Genomic DNA, 10741 nt, shown 5'->3' with positions numbered 1-10741 from the left:
CTCCTGCTTTCTGTGCCGCTGATATTTAGTCAAGGTTTTTGTGTTGCAGTCTCAGGGATTCCATCCTCGGACGCTGCAGTCTGTGCAGCTGCTTCAAGGCGATGGTGTGTCCTGCCGTGGGGGAAGCTTTGGCAGATGCTGACCCCTTCTTTGGGGCAAGGCTCTCCTGTGGGGGGCCATAAGAGGGGGCCACGGCCTTGGCCAGCCATGCATCTGGCCCCCTTCTCTCTCTCTGGTCTTCCCTGCCATAGCTGGCTGTCGGCACTTACAGATCACTGCCTGCGCCGCAAACTCGGCCTCCAAGTCTTACACAACAGGCACTTGGGGAGGGGATTACGGGGCAGCCAAACATGACCTGGCTGCGTTTGTGTGCCCTCGGGGGAGGTGGGATGGCTCAAAGCACCAAGAGAACCTCAACTTCTTCTTCTGCAAAGGCCACCGACTTGGGGGGGGGGGATGTGTGTGAGAGAGAGCCAGTGCTTGGGGGGGGGCAATGCCCGTCCTCTGGCCATGGCTGACTGACTACCATTTCACTTTCCTGACAGCCCTAACTGGGATAAATAATCCTGGCCAGAGCCAGCCTCCTCCTTCACGCATCCTCCTCGCTGGTTGCTAATAGAAATGTCAGCCTGATTCATTTCCCCCAATGCTGCCTGCGGGGGGGAAGGCGGGGGGGCAGCGCTGCTCCATGCTTGCTCCCCCCTCCCCAGGGGAGATGAGGGGAAGGCAGCCCTGCTTTTCTTCCTCTTGTGGGAAGGGGCTGGAAGGATGGGAAGTGGGGCAGATCCCCACAAGGAGGACTTACTAGGAAACGAGGCACCTTTTCATCTAGCCTAGACCCCCCCCCCGGGCAAAAATGGCCACCAGGGCAGCTGAGCCCTTTAGACGCTCCTCCTTCCTCCAGGAAGGCTGCCCTCCCACCTTGGCCAGGCTCTGTGCCCCCTCCCATTGGCACTGCAGGAGGCAGAGGGAGCTACTTGAAGAACTGGCTGCAAAAAGTTGCCACGGCCCCACGATGGAGGGTTGGGTGCCCTCAGGAGGCTGCCCAGTTATTTTTGCTTTCCACTCTCCCCCCACCCCATAATAGACCCCTAGGACCTGTCCTCACAGCACAGGAGTGAGTGGACAGAGCCAGCCCCCCACCTCTGCCCCCTTCGACCATCCAAGCCCACTGCCCAGCTTGCTAAAAGCAACCCCACAGACTCCACCAGAAAGCCAGGCTCATAAGGCAACCATGTAATAACAAAACAGCATGGCAGGAAGGGGGGCGACGGGAGGGGAGCAGATACGTGGCCCAAAAGAGGAGCAGATGGAGGCACCCTGATCTGTGACATGGTGAATTGTGCCACTGAGCCCCCTTCAGCTCCAGGGACACCCCCCCTCCCATCTGGCTGGGGATGGGGCCAGGGTGGCTGCAGCTCCTGGCCAGCCCGGCGTTAGAAACAGGGAGGGCTGCATAGCAGCCTCTTGACCTCTTGAGCAGCTTGCCGCGATGGATTGGCACTCTCTCCTTCCGGCCCTATTTGGGGGGCTGTGGCTCCGCCTCCTTTTCCAGAGAGCTTGGGAAGCCTGGGAGTGGGGGGCAGAAGGCATTGCTCCTCTGACCTCTTCGCCCCCTTGTGTCCTATCTGTGGCACACTCAGGGCAGGGCAGGACGGACTGCAAGTGTCAGAAGCAGCACAGAGGATCTGGGTGGGGGGAGAGGGGTCCCCTTGGCTGCCGGCTGCCCCCTCCTCCTAACTGCACCTCTTCACATTGGCCATTCACTCCCCCCCCCCCCGCACCTGAATTGGGGCTGTGGCAGCTCCTCTGCCTGGGAGCCACCGGGAGCCTTGGCCAAGCCTCTCTCTGCAGCAGTGGCCCTGCCCAAGCCTCTCCTGGCTGAAGCATACAGGGGCCTCAGGGAATAGATTTAATGCAGCTGCAGCTGAGAAAAGCAGTCCTGGGGGTTTCGGCCCTGGCCCTGAGGAGGCGAGGCGGTGCCCCCTCTCTGTGGGGCGGTGGGGGGAGTAGCAGCCCAAGGCTAGCCGCACGAGAGCCAGCTGCGTGTCTTCCTCGCGTCACTGCCTCATCCTCCGCAGCAATCCTTTGTCCTGGATGCAGGTCTTAGGGCGAAGTGCTGGGAGAGGGAGAAGGGGAGAGAGGGGGCTTTCAGATGCTGACGCTGCCTCTGCAGGCAAGGAGACCTCGAGGGCCTCAGCCCCAAAGGCCGACCAATCTGGACCAGAGGGGGCCAGCCAGCCAGCAACCTTTTTTCTGCAGAAACAGCCCTCAGGGGGCTGCTTTGCTGGGGCCCATGGGCTGCCGTTGCTGCGCGAGCAGCTGCCTGTCCTCAGAGATCTGGGCTGAGAGCCTGCAGAGGGCCCTCTCCCTGGGCAGGGATCCGGTCAAGGGGAGCAGCAATCTCAGCCCTCCCCTAAAAAGGCTGAGCAGCCACAGCAGAGCAGCTCCCACCCCCCACGAAGGGAGGGCAGCCGAGGCCAGGGGAGCGCCTGGAGAGCGTAGCCTCTGGCTCCCTGGAAAGACCCCCGCGGGCTGCCCTCCCTCGTCCGAGGAGCCCCAGAAGAGGAGCCCACCTGGGTCTGCAGGCACCTGCTTCTTCTTCGAATAGGAAATGATCTGGTTTTCATTCATCATCCGCACGTCCTGGTCTTCTATGTAATTGCTGTCAGAACAAGAGAAAAAGGAGGAGAAAGAGGAGTGGGCTTGCAGCGGCCCTGAGGAGCAAGGCTTCTGAAGGTCAGCTCCCAGAAACCGCAGGAGGGGAGAGTTGCTCTTGTGCTTGTGGGCTTCTAGTTGGCCATGGGGAGACAGAATGGGGTGCTGGACTAGCTGTGCCCCCCCGGCCTGATCTAGCAGGCTCTCCTGAAGTTCTGAAGTTCAAGGGGCTCCCCTAGAAGTCCAGCAGCTGAGTGGGGGGCAGGTGTAGTGAATCTGTCCGTTGGCCACCTTTCAGCCACGGATCAGGGGACGGGCCTTCTTCTTTACTAAAGAGCAGCTGCAGAAGGAACCAGAGTGGGGGGGGGAGAGAGAGAGAGAGAGAGAGAGAGAGAGAGAGAGAGAGACCCCAGCAACTTGCTATGTAGTAAAGAAAAAGCGAGCACACGCCTCGTTTGGCCTCTGTTCTAAGACGTTTGTGGGGAGCTTCCTGATCTCTCTTTTGCCGCTGTTGGCCAGAGAAGAGGAGAGGCCCTCCTCTGCCCTCCCTACCCCACCCCACTCCGATCATCCCAGGAAGCGCAAAGCGGGTGGGGGTGGAGAAAGGGAAAGAGTGGAAGGTGCAAGCAAGAGAAGGCAAGACCTCCCTTTCCCAGCCCCCGCCCCCCAGCCAGTTCTGGGAGGGATGATATGCAGGCTTTGCTCTTAGCCCCCCAGGTGCCCCCTGCCCTGCCCTGCCCCAGAGATCACATGCAGAGCTGCCCCTGTTTGCCAGCAGCCCCCCCTTCTCCTCTTGTGCCTCTGCACATGCACAGACACCGGCCTTGGGTAATTCTGAACGAGGAACCGGAACATGATTTGGGGCTGGTGAAAGCGGCGCTGCTGTGGTCGGGCACAAGCCTGCTTCCAGAGACAGATGGCTTTGGGGCCCCTTCCCCTCCCTCTCGCTGCCGCTGGCCATGGCTTTCGACAGCCTTTCCGCTCCTGCATCAGAGGATTATCTGGCCCCAGAGATGCTCAGTGAGAAACCCTCTCCAGAACATGCTTGTCAAATTAGATTATTCCTTGTTGTTTGCTTTCATCTGGCCTTTATGTCAGAGGGTTTTGCTTTCTTATTATATCCACCCAGAGAGAAATCCCTCGACTGCAGCCCTGCTGAGCTTTTAGGCTGGCCACAGGCAGGAAGGAAGTGGATCAGAACAGTGAATTAACCAGAGGGTGGCCAAGGTGGCAGGGGGGACGGGACAGTTCCCCGGACACAAAGCGCCAACTCTTTTACAGGCAAGAAGCCACTGACTGCGGATCCTTTCGCTGGAGGAAAGAACAAGCATTTGGGGGTGTGGAACTAGTTGAAAACAAAGGCAATGACAGCTGTTGCTCAAAGATGGAGAGACAGGTCCCTTCTCAGGGGTCCATGTCTGGGACCCATGATGAGATGAGGGGCTGCTGCCGCCCCTGAGGAAGGTGCCCTCAGTCCCAAAGGGGAGCTGTTTCAAGGTGCCCAAGTGAAGGTGCCTGGCTTGGGCGCAAAGCTGGCCAAGAGCTTTCCATGCCAGCTGCTACGCAGGCAGGCTGGCTTACCTGATGACGGAGTTCTTCTCCTGGCGGCAGATCTTCTCGTTGTCCGTGAAGAGAACGGTGTGATGGGGGACGACGGGGTCGCAGGTCGGGAGGATGCCGTGGACCAGGTGGCTCACCATGTCCAGAATCCCGTTATAGACAAGCAGGTCATCAACAAGGAGCTGGGCAGGAAGAGGAGGAGCAGGAGAAGGAAAGAGCCCAGTCTGACAAGTGGGAAAGACTGAAGAGTCCCCTAATCTTCCCCCACATCACCACCTGAGGGTCAAGGTACCAGGTGGCCTGAAGGAGGGGCTTCCAGGGCAGGGAGATGAGCAGGTAGCAGAGCATCCAGCCCCAAGGCCTGGCCTGCCTGCCAGCCAGCAACAGGCTGAGCCTCAAACCCAGCTCCACGCTGCACTCTCATGGTCTCCGCTGCCTCTCACAGGGCAGTTTCCAAGTAATCCTAGTCTCAGAGAAGGCCGAGCTTTTTGCTCAGGAGCCCCTGAGCAGACAGGCCTGGAGTTCAGTCCCTGGCAGCCTCTCTGGTGAGGAGAGAGACCCTCGCCTGCCTGAGGGTCCTGAAGAGCTGCGGCCAAGCACAGGAGACCAGGCTTCTCCCACCTGCTAAATTCTCCCAAAGCTGTGGGGCTTCAACTCCCAGCATCCCAACCAGCAGAGGGGAAGGGAGATGCAGTCCAGGACTCTCCTTCCTTGGGTGCTTTTAAGAAGCACCTGTCATGAGTACTTTAGGTGTGATACCTGCATTGCAGAAGGTGGGGCTAGATGACCCTCAGGCTCCCTCCCAATCCTACAAATCTATGAGTCTTTGAACTGTGGGAGGGCACCAAGTTGGGGATGGGCTGCAGCAGTCCGTGTCTGTGAGCGGCAAGACCAAAAGTCTGAATCTCTGCAGAAGGGCAGCTCCACCAGCTCACAGGAGGAGAGCTCCCCCCCGCCCAAAATAAACACATTAATTATGTCCCATCCATCCAACAACTTAAAAAACAACAAGCCACAATCTCATAAGATAAATGAAAACAGTCTAAAAACAGAAGCAGCTTTAGAAGGTTCTAAGGCTCATTCTGCAAGGAGGTTCTGCCATGGGAGACCCTTCTGCCTAGCAATGCCAAGGCTGGCCTGAGAGGGTCAGTTTGAACCAGTTGGGGGACATAATAAATAATAAATTTTTATTCACACCCCGCCCTTCCCGGTTCAGAAAACCGGGCTCAGGGCAGCTAACAACAAATTTAAAACACTTAATTGTAATACAATATAGAAGCAGCATAAAATACAGTATAAAAACATGATTAACAATAAAATTCAAAGTTCAAAAATCAGTTTGGGGGAAATCCATCCAATAAGCATTAGATAATCCCCAGGACTAGCTGGGTGAATTAGTCCTACTTGGGCCAGCGAGGAGGCCAGGGGAGAATTAGCTGTGTGGTCCCAGAGTGGGGAATCTTCATAAAAGGGGAGGGGGAGGAAAGAGAAGGGAAATAAAAGATCAGGCTGAATTCAAATTAAAGGCCAGGCGGAATAGCTCTGTCTTACAGGCCTTTCGGAAGGAAGTTAAATCCTGCAGGGCCCTCATCTCGTTGGACAGAGCATTCCACCAGGTCAGAGCCATCACTGAGAACGCCCTGGCCCTGGTGGCGGATAGTCTGACTTCCTTAGGGCCCGGGACCCCTAAACTATGGTTATTCGTGGACCTCAAAGTCCTCTGCGGGGCAGACCAGGAGAGGCAGTCCTGTAAATACATGGTGGTAATGGGACGCAAGGCCCTCAAAGAGACAAGAAGAGGGTTCATAAGCTGCTCTGGGGCGCTATCACTTACTCCAAATTCTTTGACTCCTCTCTGGGGAGTTTTTGCATAATTCCACAGCTTAATCATGGAGACTGTCGTAGGCGAGTCAAAGATGACATAGACGCGATTCACCTGCCGCCAAAGGAAGCAACAACACAGAGGCGCAAATTAGACAGAATTCATGTAGCCAACATGGAGAAAGACACAGAGACAATATATTTCTTGCTCATCCTGGAAACCAAATTCCAGGTAATTTGAAAAGAATAAAAGGAGTTGTGAGATGCCTGCATAACCTCTTCCTAGCAACCTGTTATGAAAGACAGAAAGGGTTGCCAAGTCCAAAGCTCGCGGCTCCATCACAACTAGGGCTGGGCAATAGATCATCCAAAACTGGTTTTAAGTCCATATCATTATATCGGTTTCATAATTTTTGACCTGGCAATATATCATGAATCTTGGCATGTGTGTGTGTACTATGCAAAAATCACCATGTAGGGGAAACTGTGAAGCCAGCCCAGGCTTCTCTTGAGTCCTGCAGCCCCTGTTAATTTTGCTCTTGCCTCCTCCTTCAGGGGGCAGCGAATCACAAGAGTGGGTGCTGCCAAAAATCACAATGCAGGAAAAACTGTGAAGACAGCCAAGGCCCTCTACATAGCTCCCTCCTTATTTTTCAGACATTCTGTGATATATCAGTATAATCACAATGTTTAGCTGGTTTTCACAATGTTGAAAACCAGAAATCGCCCAGCCCTAATCACAACAGCAACTCTCTGCCCAGCTCCTCCTCTTCGGGGGGTGGGGTCCTTTAGCAGGTCACTCTTTGCAGGCTCTTTCCTGGCACCCCTGCCTGCTTCTTGGCACACGTGGGAAGGCTGATCCCTTATTCTGACTTCTGGTGAATCAGCTTTGCAGGCAGCTACAGAGATCCTTTGCCCCTAAACTCAGGATGCAGGGGACAGCCTGGGGCTGAGCTCCCACTCCAGGGCTTTGACATGCCCAAAGCTACAAAGACAGCTGCTGATTACTTTAGAAAGGGCTTGCGGAGGTATGTGCCTGGCTGCACGAGGCATCACACGGCACTCATGTGAAAGGAGCCCGGGCAGAATTGCAAAGGAGGCCTACCAAGCCAGGGAGAATGGGCGCAAGCCACGTATGCCTCCCGTCGGTCGTGTCGTTCACGCCATCGATGAGCTTGTCTGGCGTTCGGACGTCTCCACAGACGCCTTCCAATATGTTGACGCTGTCTGGGAAAGCCGCAATGTCTGAAGGGCGCTTTGTCAAGCACAACGTCCAAGCTGTCTGCTGCGCAAACGTGTTACAAGCCGGCCTCCCCAGGAAAAGGCACAGGCTGCCCACCCAGTGGCGTAGCGTGGGGGGTGCCAGGGGGGCCGGCCGCACCGGGCGCAACATCTGGGGGGGCGCGCTCGCTGCCTCCGGAGTCGCCGAAGAGCCTCGGGCGCAGGCTGTAGCAGAGCCCCATGTCTCGTGGAACCGACGAGCTGTGCGCGCGCCCGGGCTGAAGGCGTCCGGCAGGCAGCGGCTCTCAGCCCCGCGCGTCAGGGCCGCGGAGGACGTGCCAGGCAGCCCCTCCTCACAGCCCCGCCTCTGCTGCTGCTGCTGCAGCTGCTGGGCCATGTTGCATTTTCCTCGCCTCTCTGCCCCCCTCCTCCTCCGGGCAAGCGGCGTGGTTTGGGCGGCAGCGCCAGCAGCAACTCGACTCAGATCAGCAGGTTAGGGGTTGGGGGGGGCGCAAATTACTTGCCTTGCCCCGGGTTAGGGGGCGCAAATTACTTGCCTTGCCCCGGGTGCTGACAACTCACGCTACGCCGCTGTGCCCACCAGATCTTAACCTTGCTCCCTTGGATGCGAGATTTAATGCCAGGCTGCAACCTCAGGAAAGCTTCTTTCCACAAGGAAGCAAAGGTGGCAAAAGCTAGTGGCCAAAATGGGGACTGCCAGCTGTTGCCACCCAGAAGGAGGTCAGCCAAATCCTGCCCAGAGGGCCATCACTGGTCATTTGAGAATCTTGCCCCCCCGCCCCCCCAACTGGAATTAAATTAGGACATATTGCACCTCTGGCCAATATTGGTGGAGGCCCCGTTCTGGTCCTGAGTTGAAGAAATGGGGCAGATCAGGCAGGGGAGTAGGGGGGGAGCTGCTTGCACAAAACTCCCATTTGCACATGATCAGCTCCTCATGACTCTAATTCCAGCTGAATGCCCGCCTCCATCCCCCCCAGAAGGTGTTTCATTTGTGGGGGCTCCTCTACAGTGCAGCTTTTGCCAGATTCCAGCTGTTCCTTGAAAAGGATACTGTTCTCACTGAGGAAAATCTTCTCTCCGCGTTCATTATACAGCTCCAGCCCATTCAAACCGATGTAATACGGATCACCCCAACTTGTAAGAAGCTGGAACTGGAAAATGACTGATGGACGACGTTGAGGAAATATTGTAAATGTTTGCATCCCATCTCTTGGGCCTTGGCCTCCCACAGCAGGGGACAAAGAAAACACAGAACATAGTTCAAACGGCAAAATACAAAACGAGACCCCACAAAACAGTACAGATGGTGATGATGATTAAAGGAATGCAAACACACCTGCTTTCATTTCAAAAGAAATCCCAAGGCCGTTAATGCCGTGCCAGGGTCCTCCTCCCCCTCCCACACCAGTCAAACCAGTTCACAGGGCCTGGAGGCAGAGGGCCAGGCAGGCTGGACAGAGAAGGATACAGCCACAGGGCATCAGGGGAGCCTCGTAGTCCATGCTGGCTTGTTCTGCCTTCACCGCTTCCGTTCTGCCAAAAGGTAAGCACATAAGTCAGGGGCCTGAGGGCACCAGACTTCCTAAATGCACAGGCCAGTAGGCGCAGAGCCCCGGAGGGCACACCACTCTCACCGTTCACAGACTGGCATGACTGGGGGACCCTTCAGGTAGTCCACAAAGAGGATTTCTTGAGCAAAGTCAAAGTGGCAGTTGCCGGGTCCTTTGCGAATGAGGAAGCCTCCTGGAGGGGAGATGCAGCAGCCGTCCAGGGAGACGTGGACCACCTTTGCCTGCGCAAAAGAAAATGCAGGGAAAGCAGTCAGGAGCCAGGGCCTCTGGCCTTCCTGGCTCCTGCTGAGAGTGCGAGGAGGGGGGTGGGAAGGCCCCCCTTTGCCCACAGGATGCTCTCAAGGTGCCCAGGGTGCACCTCCTTTGCTGCATGTGGCCACATCCAGGGGAAGTGTGGTGCATTCTGGGAGCTTGCCCAGGACTTCCGCTCACCCCTCTGTAGGTGTCCTCGGGAGATTTATTATAGTTCCAGATGCGAAGCCCAGCAACGCTCTCCGCCCGCGTGAAATGGATGGTGACCACGTGAGCTTCTCCGGGGCTGAACGGAATGAGCCACATGTGTTCATCTTCCATGGTAATGTTGATCCCATCAATTAATCTGGGAGAAGGGGGGAAAGTTGAGAGAAAGAGGTACAATATTTTGAATAAGTCGCTCAGAGTGGCTGGGACAACCCAGATAGATGGGCAGGCTACAAATAATACAAATACTAATAACATAAGAAGAAGTCATCACTTTTTTTACTTCATTTACGAGGAAGACAGAGGACTGCTCTGCATAAAAATGTTAAGGGGGGGGAGGAACCCAAAATGGAGATGGCAGAGAGAAGCTCGCTCCAGAGGGTTCTTCTTATTTTTGGCAAATCTCTCGAGTCTGATTTTTGCCCAAATTTCAATTTGGCCAGCTTCACTTGCCATCTGCTGGCTCCTAAGCACGCTATAATTACAACTGAAAACACACCACACCGACTTCCGGGTTGGCGCCTCCGGCAATGGCGGAGCTCCTCCGATCGGGAGGAGCTTGCTCCGTGAAAAGCAGGGTCTGACCGCCACGGTGAAGGCGGAGACCCATAGAAATCACAGGCGGAGAAGCCTGTGAACCTGGGATTCGGCTGGCACCCTTTGCGCCTCCCCTATTCGCGGGGAAACCCTGTTTTGGGGATCCGGAGCAACATGGGGTGAGTGGCGCGGTGCTTTGAATCGACTGCTTCTTTCACGGAGTGAAGCCGCATTGCTGTTGCCGGACAGCGCTGACTTTTTCCTGTGGACAATTGGATTTTAAACGACTATCCGTGAGTAGAACGGAAAATTGGATCTTGAAACACTTTAATTTGGCGCCGAAGCGGGAAGGCTCTAAACAGGAAGTCCGCCTCCCGTCTTGTAAATAGATTGAAGCAAAGACGTTACAAGCTAAAGTCTTTGAAAGCTTTTGATAAAGGATTAAATTCCCACCGGACAAAAAATATATAACCCCTCTTGGAAGCAGGAGAAGAGGGGGGAAGTTTTGGATCTAGTGTGCCTGCAGAAGAGAGTGAAAATCAAATTGCCACTGCTCTGAACCTGGAAAAGGGCTGCCAGATGACGTTCGGGGAATGTTTATTGACAGAACGGATTTGACAGCTAGCTAAAATAAGAAAGGCACTGTTTCCATTGTCCTCTTCTGCGTTTAAAAATGGAGGAAAAAGTAACCGAAAATTGAAACTATTGTTATTTGCTTGAGTCGTGCTTGAAAGAATTGATACAAACGGAGACTGTTTCCCTCTAGAGGGAGCATGTGAAACTGTTACAGGAGTGCAACAGGGAGATCTCCAGCTGCAAGATAAGATTCTGAAAACTAGAGTCTGACCTTGGACTATTCAAAATGTTGATAGGAGAAGCTATTGTGACTG

The 10741-nt window shown here is 55.2% G+C and overlaps 1 protein-coding gene across 8 annotated transcripts in view; it reads right to left on the bottom strand.

Moving 5' to 3' along the window:
* Positions 1 to 1221: 1221 nt before the first annotated feature.
* Positions 1222 to 10741, bottom strand: part of KATNIP (katanin interacting protein) — a 35123-nt gene continuing 25603 nt past the window's right edge. For all 8 annotated transcript variants that reach the window (XM_080981338.1, XM_080981345.1, XM_080981344.1 and 5 more), the window contains 9 exons: positions 9288 to 9453; positions 8919 to 9076; positions 8753 to 8817; positions 8336 to 8446; positions 7145 to 7284; positions 6053 to 6154; positions 4240 to 4400; positions 2577 to 2665; positions 1222 to 2119 (listed from right to left, as the gene is read on the bottom strand). In XM_080981338.1, the coding sequence (XP_080837464.1) occupies positions 2061 to 2119; positions 2577 to 2665; positions 4240 to 4400; positions 6053 to 6154; positions 7145 to 7284; positions 8336 to 8446; positions 8753 to 8817; positions 8919 to 9076; positions 9288 to 9453 (1051 nt within the window). In that variant the 3' untranslated portion in view covers positions 1222 to 2060. The remainder of the gene's footprint in view (positions 2120 to 2576; positions 2666 to 4239; positions 4401 to 6052; positions 6155 to 7144; positions 7285 to 8335; positions 8447 to 8752; positions 8818 to 8918; positions 9077 to 9287; positions 9454 to 10741) is intronic.

The sequence above is a fragment of the Podarcis pityusensis genome, assembly GCF_964106645.2.
Source record: "Podarcis pityusensis genome assembly, chromosome: 14".
NCBI classification, from domain to species: domain Eukaryota; kingdom Metazoa; phylum Chordata; class Lepidosauria; order Squamata; family Lacertidae; genus Podarcis; species Podarcis pityusensis.
The sequence above is the reverse complement of the archived record's forward strand: the minus strand, read 5'-3'. Positions and strand labels throughout refer to the sequence as shown.